Here is a 14,602-nt window from a genome sequence, read left to right on the forward strand (position 1 = left end):
GTCCTAAAGGAATAACATAGTTAGAAAAATCAACCCTTTGGGAAATTATAAGAGTTTAAACAATGTATTCATTTCTTTCTAGGGTAACTTGCTAAAAGGTACCATTAGATCTTTATTATGTCAGGCCAGTAAAATTGTATAATATCTTAAAATTTGTATTTTCAATCTTCATCATATATATATTTTAAAATATAATGTCAAAAAGCTCTTAGTTTTAATTCAAAAGGTTAATATATATTTAAATAGGGAGTTTCCAACATAATATTATAATCAGTGTACAAAAAAATCAAAAAATATAAACGTGACATCACAAACTCAAACTACAGTTCAACTGATTAGACAAGTTGGATTTTAATCGAAGACAAACAATATATATTGTTTGAATTTATTTATAATTAAAATACAATATTGACTCATATGTTTAATGCAGACGAAAAATCAGTCATGTATGTGTTTGTATGATATATTTCCCATCCCTGATACAGATAAACTTATATTTAGAAAAGTTGTTATTAATAAATTATTTTTGTTATTTTATGTTAATATTTTTAGCAAATATTATACAAATATTTTCTTTAAAACTTAAAATGTAATTACATAGAAGGTAACTAAATTTTTAAAAAGTGTTCACTGTTCAGTGTTCAGTTCCTACTTACCCACAACTATGATTCGTTTTGAGACGAGCGCAGTTTTGAATGAAGGCCCGTCTGTTGTTACTTCACAGCTCAAGTTTCCAGACAGATTGAAGCCAACATCCCGCAGAAATACTTGTGTCGCATTCGATACAGATAACTGCAATAATATACGTTTTATTTTTCACAATTGTGTACATTCTGTGTTAGCATATTATAATTATTATATATTTATATAAACTAGGCATCAGAGATACCTATCTATTTATCTTTATAATGTGTAAAAACTACCGGCTTTTAGTCAATAAATATTCTATTGGAGTGGTATCCTACATTTTTTTAGGTATTATAATTTAATATACACATCAATAAAATCATATTTTTTCATGCATAACTTAGTCAGTAATCGTTAAAAAAATATTTGCACTGTACAAATAAATAATCCAGATTTGCTTATATTTTTCATACCTATATATTTTATTTTAATGCGTATGCACATACACTTTAGATTCAAGTTTTGGAAAAAACAAGTTTAATAGAATTATTATTTCGAATGCATACTACTTTAGAGACAATCATTATTATCATTTATTTTAAATACAAGTATATGTGTATTATTTTATATTTTAATTTGGTAATTAATGTATTAAATTAATCAACTGAAAATACAAGGAAATTTAAAAATATTTTTAATTTATTGACTATTTTACTGTGGTGTTTTTATAGTCAGTTTGACTGATTGACATAAATAAGTACCTATACATTTTTTTAGAACTTAGGTACCCAGATAATATTGATGAACAGGTGATGGAATATGGTCAATATGTTATATTTTATATAGACAAGATTTTATCAAATGTCGATACACAATTGTTACGCTACAATAATGACCTCAAATAAAAATTAAACATATTTATTTCTTAATTTGGTGTTTTTAAAAAGCAAACGAATTAGCCTTACAATAAAAATGTTAGCAATTATCAGTAAAACATGGTGGGTATTGAAAATCAATCACAAAAAGTCTATGACAAGTTTATAACAAGTTTTCTTGTCTTTAAAGTATACTTAACCCAACACAATTCTTCCCAAAATGAAGATTTATGAACTCAAACAACTTTTACCAATGACATTGCTTTCTCTTCGTTTTTCATTTTGGACTTGGAAGAAAATAAATTGTTCTAAGCTTATAAATCAAGACACGACCACGAAAATACAAATTATTATTTAAGCTCTTATACACGTTACACAATTAGATCCAATTACAGTTTTAAAAAAAGTCGCATTCAATATGAACTCATGTTTCGTTTCAGAAATGAGGATATAAAATTGTATTTGTATTTGTTATTACTTATTATGTCACACAAAATAAATGTTGGGCGATTTGTTATTAAATAATGTAATATTTCTAAAACTAAATTCTTACTGTTAGCTTAGATTATTATGAAATAATGAGTTGTAGTAGAAATTAGGAATATTTTAATTAGGAATATCTTTAGATAATAGATAAAATAAATACCTTTTACCAATGTATATGCTATATCTTATTATATAATTTAATTTATTAATAAAGTATAAAAATCAGTTACCTACGAGTATGTACATTTATAACTACCCAAAAACAAAGCTTATTAAAATGTATATTAATATTTATCTCTGTAATAAAATAATCAGTTGTTATAACACCTTGAGTATAAATAATTAATAATTATTAAGTTATTGTATTCAATTGTAATATGTGTGATTATGATACTTAATATATTATATATTTTAAAATACAGTTATTTACATCTATATTGTTAGAATATTTTCTGAAATTCGCTTTGTTTAATTGTTTAAAATACTATTAGTCTTCATTAAAATTATTTAACCAGATTACCAAATAAGTGGCAAACAATATATTGTATACTGAACAGTGTACAATGAGGTTTTTAGGTCACCATACATGCAAGCCATTAATCATATAAGATTAACATTTAAATAAAAATATAGCAATAACATTTTATACATAATACTTGTAAAACAATATTTTGAATTGGTATCAAACAAATGCCTGGATTAAATATCTTGGACAATTTTGAAGATTGTTTTACAAACTGCCCACACTTGTATTAGAAGCTGTATAGTACCTTTGTCAAGTATAACTTCAAGAAAAAGATAATTTATTTTTAAACTGTTTTTGGTTTAGTTATTTAGGGTAAAATATTAATTTTTTTTTCTATCTATATAATTATTAAAAAATCTAGAATGTGAATGTACATAAAACATACTTTATTATTTTATATATTGAACATATCTACTGTTTACAAATGCATACTATTGTTTATTTACTAACTGTATATACATGGAATACGTCACTTCGTTATATTATTTGGTTCGTGGTCAACAATTCGCATACAATATAACCTTTATCTTAACACTCTTAAATTTGTAATAATTATTGTGAAAAGTGCAAGATATTAGGTTACTCATTATATATGTTTACTAAAATAAATTAAAATTAGTTTTTAGTTTTTACAAACGCTGTAAACGTTAAATATATAATATGCTGCTTGAATTAAACAATGTTTCAAAAAATGCTATTTTTTTAAAAATTAAGGAAGTTTCTAAATAGTAAATCACTCTAAATTAAATTTGTATATGCATGTACAGTGTACACATTGTCACTTTTTTAGGATAAACAGAGCACGCTGAAAAGCCATTTTATTACAATGTATGTTTATATACCTAGTATAGTATATAACCATTAACATATATATATGTATATACTAAATATACAATAGGTAGTTCAGAAATATACGTCCTCGGGAGAATATTTTATCTTTCAGTGTAAATATATTGTTACTTGACTGTCGTATATACGTTAGGTACATTTATGTTTAAATTAATGAATGATCTAAGCACTTAGTAATATTAGTAATGCCAAAAACCATTAAGAATAAAATCTTTTTAAACACTATAAAAGGTAATATTATAATTATGTTAGTAACCTAACCTTACCCAGTAAGTAGGATGTTATTCATTTATAATCCAATATATGATTAATTAAAATTTTTCAATGAAAAACAAGTTTGAAATAAACAGAAAAATAATAAATGGTGTTGCTATACACATGATAAAATAAAAAATAATAAGTATCATTAATTTTGGGTCTTAAATTCAAATTAAATGAAATCAATATGATAACAAAAATACTACGTGTACCTAATATGAAATCAATTTATTTAAAACTAATTGTACCATTTGATATTTCATTTTTCTCTCTAACACAGTAACTAAAATGTAAACTAAGAAAATAATTAAATTCGAATCTAATAAAATGATTTTAAATGCTATTCATTCTAATCAATATAATTTCCATGGATAGATTTTAACTAAGTTAATTGATCTAAAATCTATCCAAATGTATCTTGAGTTAATTATTTTAAATGGTTTTGTTGGAATAAATATATATTTTTTATTGTATTGAATCTTAATTTGATATATGATTATACATTACGTACATAATTAAACGTATTTGTTTTATTTTTTGTCAACGTGTATAGGTAGCTTGACAATTTAGTATTTTTTTATAGTAAATTATCTGTCTAGACACTAAAGTTATATTTTTATGTAAGAAAAAATAATTATCAAACAAATTAAACTATTTTTATTTTTGATTGCCTAACGATACAACTTACTGTCTTGTCTCTAATAATTAAAGACAATTTTAGTATGCAATATAAATGTATAGGTACATAGTAATAATATAGCATTCCCATTCAACTAAATAAATAGTATTACAAAGTTAGCTTTATAAAACTGTCAGAAACTTTTCAAACCATATCTAACAATACGAAATTTAACAATCAATTTTAAAAACAATCACAAAACGATAGAAATTAGTGAAAAGGTTTCGTTAAAACAATTTAAAGTTTTACTCCTTTCGGTATTATGCTGTTCCCGGCAAACAGCACTTGTCCTCTACTTATACTTTTGAATTTTTCCTTGCCCTTTTTATTTGTATTTTTTCAAACTAATTTCCCTAGAAGGCGGTGACATGGAAATATGGCACATGGATAACTGTCAGAAAATGAATCTGAAGAACTTTTCCCAGGAACCAAGTATAATATAATATAACACAAAAAGGCGCATGTATTATTCAAACTGTATGATTTATATGTTTCATACACACTAACACGGAAATAAATACACGGGCACACGATGCGTATAAACTTATCTGCGGTAACAATCGTTGATGACCGGAAAAACGGTTTTACCGACGTTGACAACAATGTTTTTGTTCGGCCTGTGCCCTTTACCGGCCATGTCGTCCACCGACCCTAATGCCTATGTTATTACTTGGGAAAAAAAAACTTTTTCGAGACTATGTGAAACTCGGAAGCTTTTCTGACAATAAAACGGAAACGCGCATTAAATCAAGTCGATTTAAGTCGCATAAAGGAAGACAAGGAGAGGATAGAGGGAAAAAAGGTTTACGATGACAGGCATGGGATTTTATTCGAGGAACCAGCTGAATGTCTTCACGAGATTTTCTCGATTTTTTATTGTCCCGTGACCATTATTTAACAGCATTGTATTTATTCAATAACTAAACAATGAGGTTAGTATTTCTTAAATAAAAACAACATAATTACTCTTACGCACACAATACCGAACACAAATTATTTTATGTTGATGATTGTTTTATTAAACTTTTAAAAGAAACATCTGTTCGTCGTACATGATTTTTTTAAGGGTATTCATATTTCGATGTTATTAAATCGCTTTACTTTATGCGCATGATGTATATACATAGAGTCTCGCGGTGTTTGTATTTTCCATCAATAACTATTTTTTGTAAATAATAATTTATTATTACATTAGAGATTCACAAATATTATTGCAATTTTCAATTTAGGTTTTGAATTTGTAAATCTGAAAAACATTAAGACGACAATAGTTTCAATATTCACAGATTTTGTTTCTTCTAAGTATTTTATAGCCTATTTTAGATTAAAGATGTTAATATTACAAAAATTCTTTTACAAATTGTCATTAAGTATTCATATAGTTGTGCCAGTTTTAACAGGTTTAAAATGATTAAATCTTAAAATGACAAATACAATTTTAGAATTTTCATTTTTCATTTTTAGTATCTGATTTTCTTCTTCAACATAAATTATTTTTAATGTCTTTATAATTTCGGTAAAATATTTTTCTAAAAAAGCACTTATAATATTGATCCAGATTAGTAAAGATAACGAGTACTTACGTCTACGTTAAGCCCGTAAAATGGGAATGTCTGCGTTCTGGGTATCATCCCGGGGGAGTACCTGTAGAATTCGTGGCTTCCTCTATACCATTTGACGGACAACATTGGAGCTCCGTCTAAATCGTAATTGCAATATATCATGACATCGTGTCCTCTTTCTACTGCAGGAGGTATGAACTGTATGCTAACGTTGTGCAAACTTCGGACGATATCTGTAACATTATGTAATACGTAGACTTTAGTTTCTAATGGTTCATAATATTATTGATACAGGACATATTTACATTAAAGATTACATGCGCACAGTGTTACGTACATATAATAAAGTAAATCAAAGGTATATTTTAAAATACAAACATGTGTGAATACTGTTACATTTTACACAACATAATAATATATAAACGATGTTAGTATTGGGTAAAGATAAAATATGTTTTTTTTTAAATTATCGAGAAATAAAAAAATATAAAAAGACTGAGTTAGGTTAGAAATTTGTGTCACTTTACTCTTATTCTACCACATGCCAGTGTCGTATCATTACTTTCTACTTTCTTCTTAAAAGCTAAAATAAATATAATCACGTAAATTTTTATCCCGAGTTGATATAAAGAAATTGTATGTGTGCACATATAGTGTTATCTAAAAGTTGGAAGTATTGAAAAAGTTTTCTCTCTAGAAATGCAATCCTCGTTGGGATTCAAACTCGGGTCTTCCTCTAGGTTTCCCTAAAGGTAATAATTTGTTGCATGTTTATGCATTTACCTATCCGGGAAAGCAACTGGGAAATTTCAAAATGTAGGTAGATTCCGATCATTTATATCATCATTAAATATGCCACTATAGCTTGAGTTCAGTTCGTTATTATTATGCTACAATAATAATACAGTAACATTTTTACCCATGTAAAAACGTATGGACAATGCTTCTTACTCGAAGTATGACTTATGTCATTTAATTTGTTACAAGTAATAAAATACATCGTTGTACGGCCAATAGAAATTAGGTAAATGTGAAATACACGATTTGGTTATGCATTCAAAATAAAAATTCGCTTGTGGAAAGTAAAACAAAGTTAAAATGTACCATCAAAACGTTTGTAATTTAATCAAGAATGAAAAATTAACCTCACCGATCAATTTATAGCCGAACGAGTTTACAACGATTCACTGAATTTCAAGTCAACCTTACAAAATATTTTTCTTGATACTGTATTATAGTGCGAGTATAGTGTTTAGTGTATAATATTATGAATAAATTCAAATATTTCAAAATGTCGGCTAATGGCTAAATCAATCGAAAGTCTGTTTCATCAAAAACAATAACGAGTTTTTCTATGAATTTACCCCAATATGATTTTTTTTATTTGCTACAAAAATCTAAAACTTTTCAAAGACATGTATAATGCAATAGATCTAATTGAAACATGGTGCATTGATGCAAATTCAATTAAATTAAAGCAAACCAAGATAACACATCAGATTTGACACTTGAAACAGCATGTTGCATTGAAGTATACACTATAAATTAAAAATATAATCTATGTAGGTATTTAGTCGTAATATTATCATTTAAAACGAAGGATAAAAAATTTAAATACTTAATAATACTATTTGAAATATTTATTGACGTATAGAAATGTATGTTCATTAAATAAAGATTATAAATTATGATCGTAACTCTTTGTTAAAAATAAGTGTCCTATTTTATACACATATATTATACTATATCTACACTATAGTATGGTTCCAATATTAATACGTTGAGTATGGAAGTATATAATATATTATATGATATGTCCTACTCATCTCGTTTGGAATTCGTTCAATGAAAATATTTGCTAACATACCTATTCAGACTTCTTAAGTATGATTAAGAAAAATATAATCGGGGATTAGGATAAGACGATTAAAGGCAATGCTCAACCAGATTGACTTTTTGGAGTATAATATCACTGGTCCCTATAGTGCGATATCTCGTTAGAAATCATTATAGCTCAGATTTTTCCATTTTTTTTTTGGTACTCGTTAACTCATCCACCAGTTTCAAACGCTATTCAAATAAGTTTGAGCCATTGCCAAGTATTTTGAACCTCTGACAAATTCATACACTGCAGTACGCTTAGAATCAATAGATCTGGAGCTTGATAATTTACGATTTATGTTGTCACATAAGATTCTCGGATGTTTTTATAATCGTCGAAAAAAAATATGTACTTGATATTATATAAAAACCGATTGATCAAAAAAAAGTATCAATATATTATAATTTTGAGTAAATTAGAATACCATTTTAAAATTTTTTAATACAATATTATTTTATAGGATACTTGGTATTTTAACCTTCACGTATTAGGTAACTTTTAATTGTTTTTAACCTAAATATAATACTATAATGTTGAAAATGAAGACTAATTCTTATGAAAAATAAATAGCAAATCATAAAATGAGCAAAATTTTTAATAATATAGATGTATATATTTTTAATTGAACTCTAGCTCTTCAACTATGTCCATTAGCTGTTTAGTTTGTAGGGGGGAACGGTTGGTTTTCAAACACCTATTGTATGTGTGACAAGGATTTTGTAGCTATGAATCCCTGGTGGTCACCCATCCTGGAGCTATCAACGCCGGCCGGCACACACACTCAGAGTTTTTCCAGATCCAGCGTACGACCGAGCCTCACCAAGCCACATAATAATATACATTTTGTAAAAACTATCTACATTTTCTGTAGAATTCATATTTTAATATTAATCTTTATACAGACTAATCCTTAAAAACAAATGATCCAGTTGAAAAAAGTTAAACATTTTAGATATAGCATTTTCACTTATAATGTTCCTATTTCATATTAAATAAAATTATGATATACCTAACTATCTTCCCAAACATAATATCCGGTTATTAAATTATCAACGCATACGATAGTTGGAATTAATAATGCTTGACAATCGAGTTTAGACTGTGTTTGTTTTCACCACATAATTATAACTAATGAACAAAGCATTACGTTATTTTCAAATAATGAATTAACTTAATTTCTGTATCATTCTTGACTGCTGTTATTGTAAACGTCAAAATGAAACTAAGCATCTTCTAAAACCATTAAAAGTAGAGCTTAGTAAAAAAAACTATGCAAATATGTTAATATATATATATCTATATATATTTATTTAATTTTTTTTTTTTTTTTTTAATTGATCCTGAGCCCGGCAACTGTGGCCATTAGCTATTAGTAGGTACTGTAGGTTTTTGTATTGATGGTTTGTATGTTTTTGGTACGGTAGGGGGGAACACGTGTGTGTTTGTTTTGGCAGAATTTCGAATGGGGCACCCGTAGGTTTCTGCCATGACCCGGGGGTGGGGGATGGCAGCACTTGCTCTCCGGTCACCGCGACTTGTCCGGAGAAAAATGCCGCCCGGTGGCCGAGGATCGAACCGCGACCGGCTGAGTCGCAGCGGAAGAGTCAGACCACTCGGTCACCTCATCCCCCTATTTAATTTTTATAATATGTATAGACTTATATATTTGTATAAAATACTAGCTTCTATACATTTTAAGTCACCATCACTGCAGGCAATGTAATATATTTAAGACGATTTATAATAATTGTTGGAAAAAACATGCATAGTCCCAATTTCTTAAAATTGGTATTCTACATCTATGATTAACTGTATTGATACTTTAAATTGTTTGGATAATTTAGTCTTTGCAAACGAAAAATACTGTCAAATATATAGATATATCTGTAAGTCATTATAAAATGTAAGAAGTAATATCTGTAACTACCCAACGGATACTACAAATTCTTTCACTTAAAGAAAGTTACACCATTCTTGAATAACATAGTTACATAAGTGCCACAGTAATTGAAGTACCTATATAAAGTGAATTTAAGGGCCTTTTTTTATGTTCGGGATAATCTCGGAAAACACTGTCTCGATTTATATAAGTAGTATGGTTTTTTAAATATTTTTTTCGACCACGAACTTGGGCATAGCTGTGTATGTAATTTTGAAATTTAATGTGGCTCATACTCCCACATGCATTTCATTTTTGCTTACAAAAATCGAATATTTTTTTTCCAAGCAGCCACTGATAACATGCATAAAACTAAAAACAAAAATCGGTTTAGGCTTGCCCATGCATTGCTATTAGATTTTATTTGTTTGTTATTAAAAGGTTCAACAAAATACAACGTTCGTATGTTAGTTCATTATAAATTCAAAAACTACTTAACCAATTTTGATAAAAGTTTTAGAGGTTGTGATATTAGGATAATTTAGAGCAGCAGTTTCCAACCAGGGTAATTCCTTCCCCCTCTCCAGGAGAATTTAGATACTGCATGGGGGATTTTAGTGGTTATGAAATAGTAATTTTGTTGTTAAAATAATTATGCCATTTTACAATTAGTAAAATTAATTAATTTTTGGAAGGTCGACCATCAATAAAAATTATACGAGTACGCTATAATGATCGACCTCTTCGCAGGTAATCTAATATTGGTAGGTTCAAAGTTTAATTATATAATAAAATATAGAATTATTCTGTATCACTAAAAAAAATCTAATTTTAGGGTACGAGTTGGTATTTGGAAAATTTACCGGTGGGGCGTAAAATAAAAAAGGTTGAGAACCACTGATTTAAAGAGTAATTTAAACCTGGTAAAAAAATATACCAAGGGCTATATCCAATCTGCCACAGGTGGATTGCCCATCTTGGTTTAACTAGTTCATAAAATGAGGTGAACCAAATGCAGATTTGCAGAATTACCCGTTAACTAAAACAAAAGTACACTAAACCATCGTATTTTATATTTATTATTTTTTTTCCCCCGGGCGAAGTCGGGTTATTAGTAATTGATACAGTTACAACTATTCTATTAACACATAATCATATTTGTGATTTAAATGTGCTTGACATTGCACAAAACCTACAATTATAATATCATCTATTTCGTTGAATTAAGTATCGACTAAATTATTTATTAAAATAATTTAAACTCTTAATTGTCAAGTAATATTGTACAGCTATAAAATTATCAGCATAAAGTAATAATGTATCATGTATTTATGGTATGCAAAAATCTAATGTAGCTATGCTTAATTTGTTTAAATTTATTAAAGTTGAGATTGTTCTATTAGAATAGGGTTAGTCATTTTAAATATTTCATACATTTGTACAATTTTGTTTTCTTTTAGTGTTCACTTGTATAGTAATTACTTATTACTTATTAATAAGCCTTTATAAAACCATAAAAATAATCAAACGAATATATTATGTATCAACATTTCTAAAAACATTATTTTTATTCAAAAAGGCGCAATCACTTAAGTATTTAAAATACTAAAAAACTAAGTACCCAAAGTTTATAAGCTAAAAAATAGTACTGTTATAATATTAAAAAAAGGTGGCAAAAATCATTAAAGTTATTCAAAAATATAAAAGGGTTATGGTTTAAATTAATAATATGAATATTCATCAAGATTAAATAAAATTGTATACAAAATCAAAAAAGTTTTAAATAACACATATATTATATTATATTGGTAACATGTGAAACAAGTTGATTTGAAAATGTTACATTGAATTCTTAGTTTACAGTATACAACACTTGAATATAAAGAATGTTTCTGTTATTTAATATCAAGCTAATTTTGTAAAAAAAAATGTGAATTTACAGTTTGTGTAATGCTTTGCTTATACATTAAATATAATCGAAAATTAATTTTCCCCTATATTTCTACAGGTTATTTCTACATTGAAAAAATGAAAATTCAATTTTAAATAAATGTCAAGTTGCTAATGTTAACAATGGAAACAATGAGGTTCATCGATGTCGATTATAATGAAAACCACTTGCAAAAAAAACCGTTACAAATAAAATTAATTATTTACTATTGAAATATCTGTAGCTACACGTGAGTTAAAAAAAAAATACTTTTTATTTCTAGGTCATATTGGTGTGGGCGGAGTATAATACTGAGTAGGTACATCGTCGACATTTGGAAACAATATGTTGAAAACACGAAAACGCGAGATGTAAAATGACCAAGCACACACGATTTATGAAACAATATTTTGAATTTATGAATAGAGAGATGACCCATGTCAAAACAGAATTGGACAACCCTTATAGGTACCAAACAGTTTTAATTTAAAATCTATTATCAGCCTCGTAATTAAGAAAACCCTAAAAAAAAAACCATGATACAATGATAATTAACGTTTTAATTTCTTAAAATATACAATCATAATTGATTTTTTTCAATTTAAAGGTAGGTACAACATTATTGCTGGATTACATAAAGACACATAGTTTGTCAGAAAGTTTCAAAATAAATGCAATCGGTATAATATTTTTCAATTGACTTACATATTTTTCAAAATCTTTTTCAATTTATTATAAAACTCTAAAAAATGACTTTTTTTGCGTCAAAGTTCCAATTTAAACTTTCGATGAATTCACGAAAAAGCAATAAAAATATATATAATAAATATCGCATTGTGAATTTACATCACAAGTATAAAAATTATATATTGACTTTAGAAGTGAAATATTTTTGTCTCGTAAAATCATGTTATTTGATTGACACAAATACCTTCCTGTATTACTATTTTATAGATTTTAAACGGAATTTGTAATAATAAGTATTTATGATTTCAGAAAATACAACTAAAGCTGTACAATAAAAGTGCTATATTTAATATTTATGGTTTCATATTTATATATAGTATATTCTATATCATAATAAGGAACACAGTTATTCTGTAAATATTATTAGTATTTATTATACCTATAATAGTCACTCTTAAGACTTCTAACTATCCAAGGCTATCATTTTTAAGCCTACCATTTATTTTTTTATGAAAAAATACAAAGTCTAAATTTTGTATATAGCGATGAATGTGTTTTACAATAGGTAATGACGGTTTTTATTTTTAATTTTTTTAGTAGAAATAATGTTTCAATCTTAAGCTTGGTTTCTTGTCAGAAATCAGATTAAATTGGTACATGGAGGGGAGTGTTCTAATTTGATTTTTTTTTTGACATCACAAATTAATATTATGGAGAGATCAAAAGTTTTCTAAAAAAGCAACTGTACATTTGAAAATAATCAGGAAAAGCAAAAAAAAAAAATGACAGCAAAATGAGAACGTATATTAACTCAACACAAGTTTTTGACAAAATCTAAAATGTATTAATCGTAACAAAAAAAAACTCGACACATTCAACATGACTTAAACTATCACTTAATAAACACAATTACATTTTAAAAATATTTAGGCTTATTTTAAGCTATTTATATCCATTTAAAATTTTATTTTTTATTTTTCATAATTGTTCATAAACTAACGAAAAAAATTACACTCAGCTAAAAAGCATATAAATTTAATACAAGAAACTTAAGTTGATCTAATAGCAGTTAAAATTATTGAAAATAATTTTACATAGTTTATTTTATTAGCTTTTGAAGTTCTTATGTTGACAAAATTATTTAAAATGAAGAAATTGTGCAAATTATTTTGTAGTTAAGAATGTATTCTGTTTTCAGTTATAATACAATAATTAAGGCTTGGCAATATAATAAAAATTCCTCGTACGTTTTTATTACAGGAACATAACAATATGAAAAATGCCTAGATACTCACTATTATTTTTAAAGACATTTAAAGTCCGAATTTCTACAAGATTGAATATTTAAACGAACAATTATTTTATGTTTATTTATGCCACTAAGTGTTTTTTATTATCAAATATACATAATTCAATTTTCAAAATATTTAAATTAATTTTAAACTATTCATATCAAGAACCTATCAGATTTCATGACCTACTCAAGGTGAAACCCATGCCTACTTTACGGTAGAACAATTTCCACAGTTGTTTTTTTATTTCGTATTATTTTATGTATTTTGGTAAAAATGTAATTTTTAGATATTAGTAAATATATTTCTAGGTAACAATACATTTTAATATTTATAAATGTATAAAAGGTAAGATATGTAAACTTTTTAATCGAATAATTTTATAATTTTAGTTTTTTATTGAATAAAGATTAAAATTATACTAAAAATATGCGTCACATTTTTAATTTTTAATAAACGTGGGTGCTTAAAATATTGTGGTTAACATTTTAATTTATAACTTAATACAATTAGTTGTAATATTAAAATATAAATATTAAATATAAATGTCGACTGTTAATTTTTAGTTGAAAAACGTTTTACCGTGTTCTTATAGTAAATTAATGTATAATATGCAATAGCCAATAATACGTAATTCATTGTAAACTTTTCTAGCACAAGTGGCCAATTATCCTCAGATATCATTTATTTTACGACCAATTTATATTGATATGCATAAGCTTCAGTTGATTTTAAATTTAAGTTGATATCTAAATGTGTGCCGGGAATTGATTGAATTATAGTTTTATAGCGTTCGGAAAGCGCCTGTCGATTAACGCTGCCGGATGAGACCACAAAGCCCAACGGCTCTGTTGAACCGGAACTACTCTGTACTCTTACGTCCATTATACTCAGCTGACCCAGCGAGACTACTTTTACACACCATTAGAGTTGGATAGTAGAAACTGGAACTTCCGGCCGGTGACAAAACCCCTATGAGCAACCGGGATTGATGAAAAATGATATAACAAAAAGCTTTATTCAATCCCTTTGTTGATTTATACAATTTCATACATTTGTCCAAGCCTTCA

General features: G+C 26.8%; 1 protein-coding gene across 1 annotated transcript in view; it reads right to left on the reverse strand.

The window, feature by feature from the left end:
• The window catches only part of LOC111032680, a 132,947-nt gene that overhangs the window by 46,311 nt on the left and 72,034 nt on the right, over nucleotides 1-14,602 (reverse strand). Inside the window, exons 2-3 of the mRNA XM_022313105.1 lie at nucleotides 5,884-6,095; nucleotides 657-792 (exon numbers count right to left, since the gene is read on the reverse strand). Coding sequence (XP_022168797.1) covers nucleotides 657-792; nucleotides 5,884-6,095 — 348 coding nt within the window. The remainder of the gene's footprint in view (nucleotides 1-656; nucleotides 793-5,883; nucleotides 6,096-14,602) is intronic.

Source organism: Myzus persicae, unplaced genomic scaffold, assembly GCF_001856785.1.
Source record: "Myzus persicae strain clone G006 unplaced genomic scaffold, MPER_G0061.0, whole genome shotgun sequence".
NCBI lineage: Eukaryota > Metazoa > Arthropoda > Insecta > Hemiptera > Aphididae > Myzus > Myzus persicae.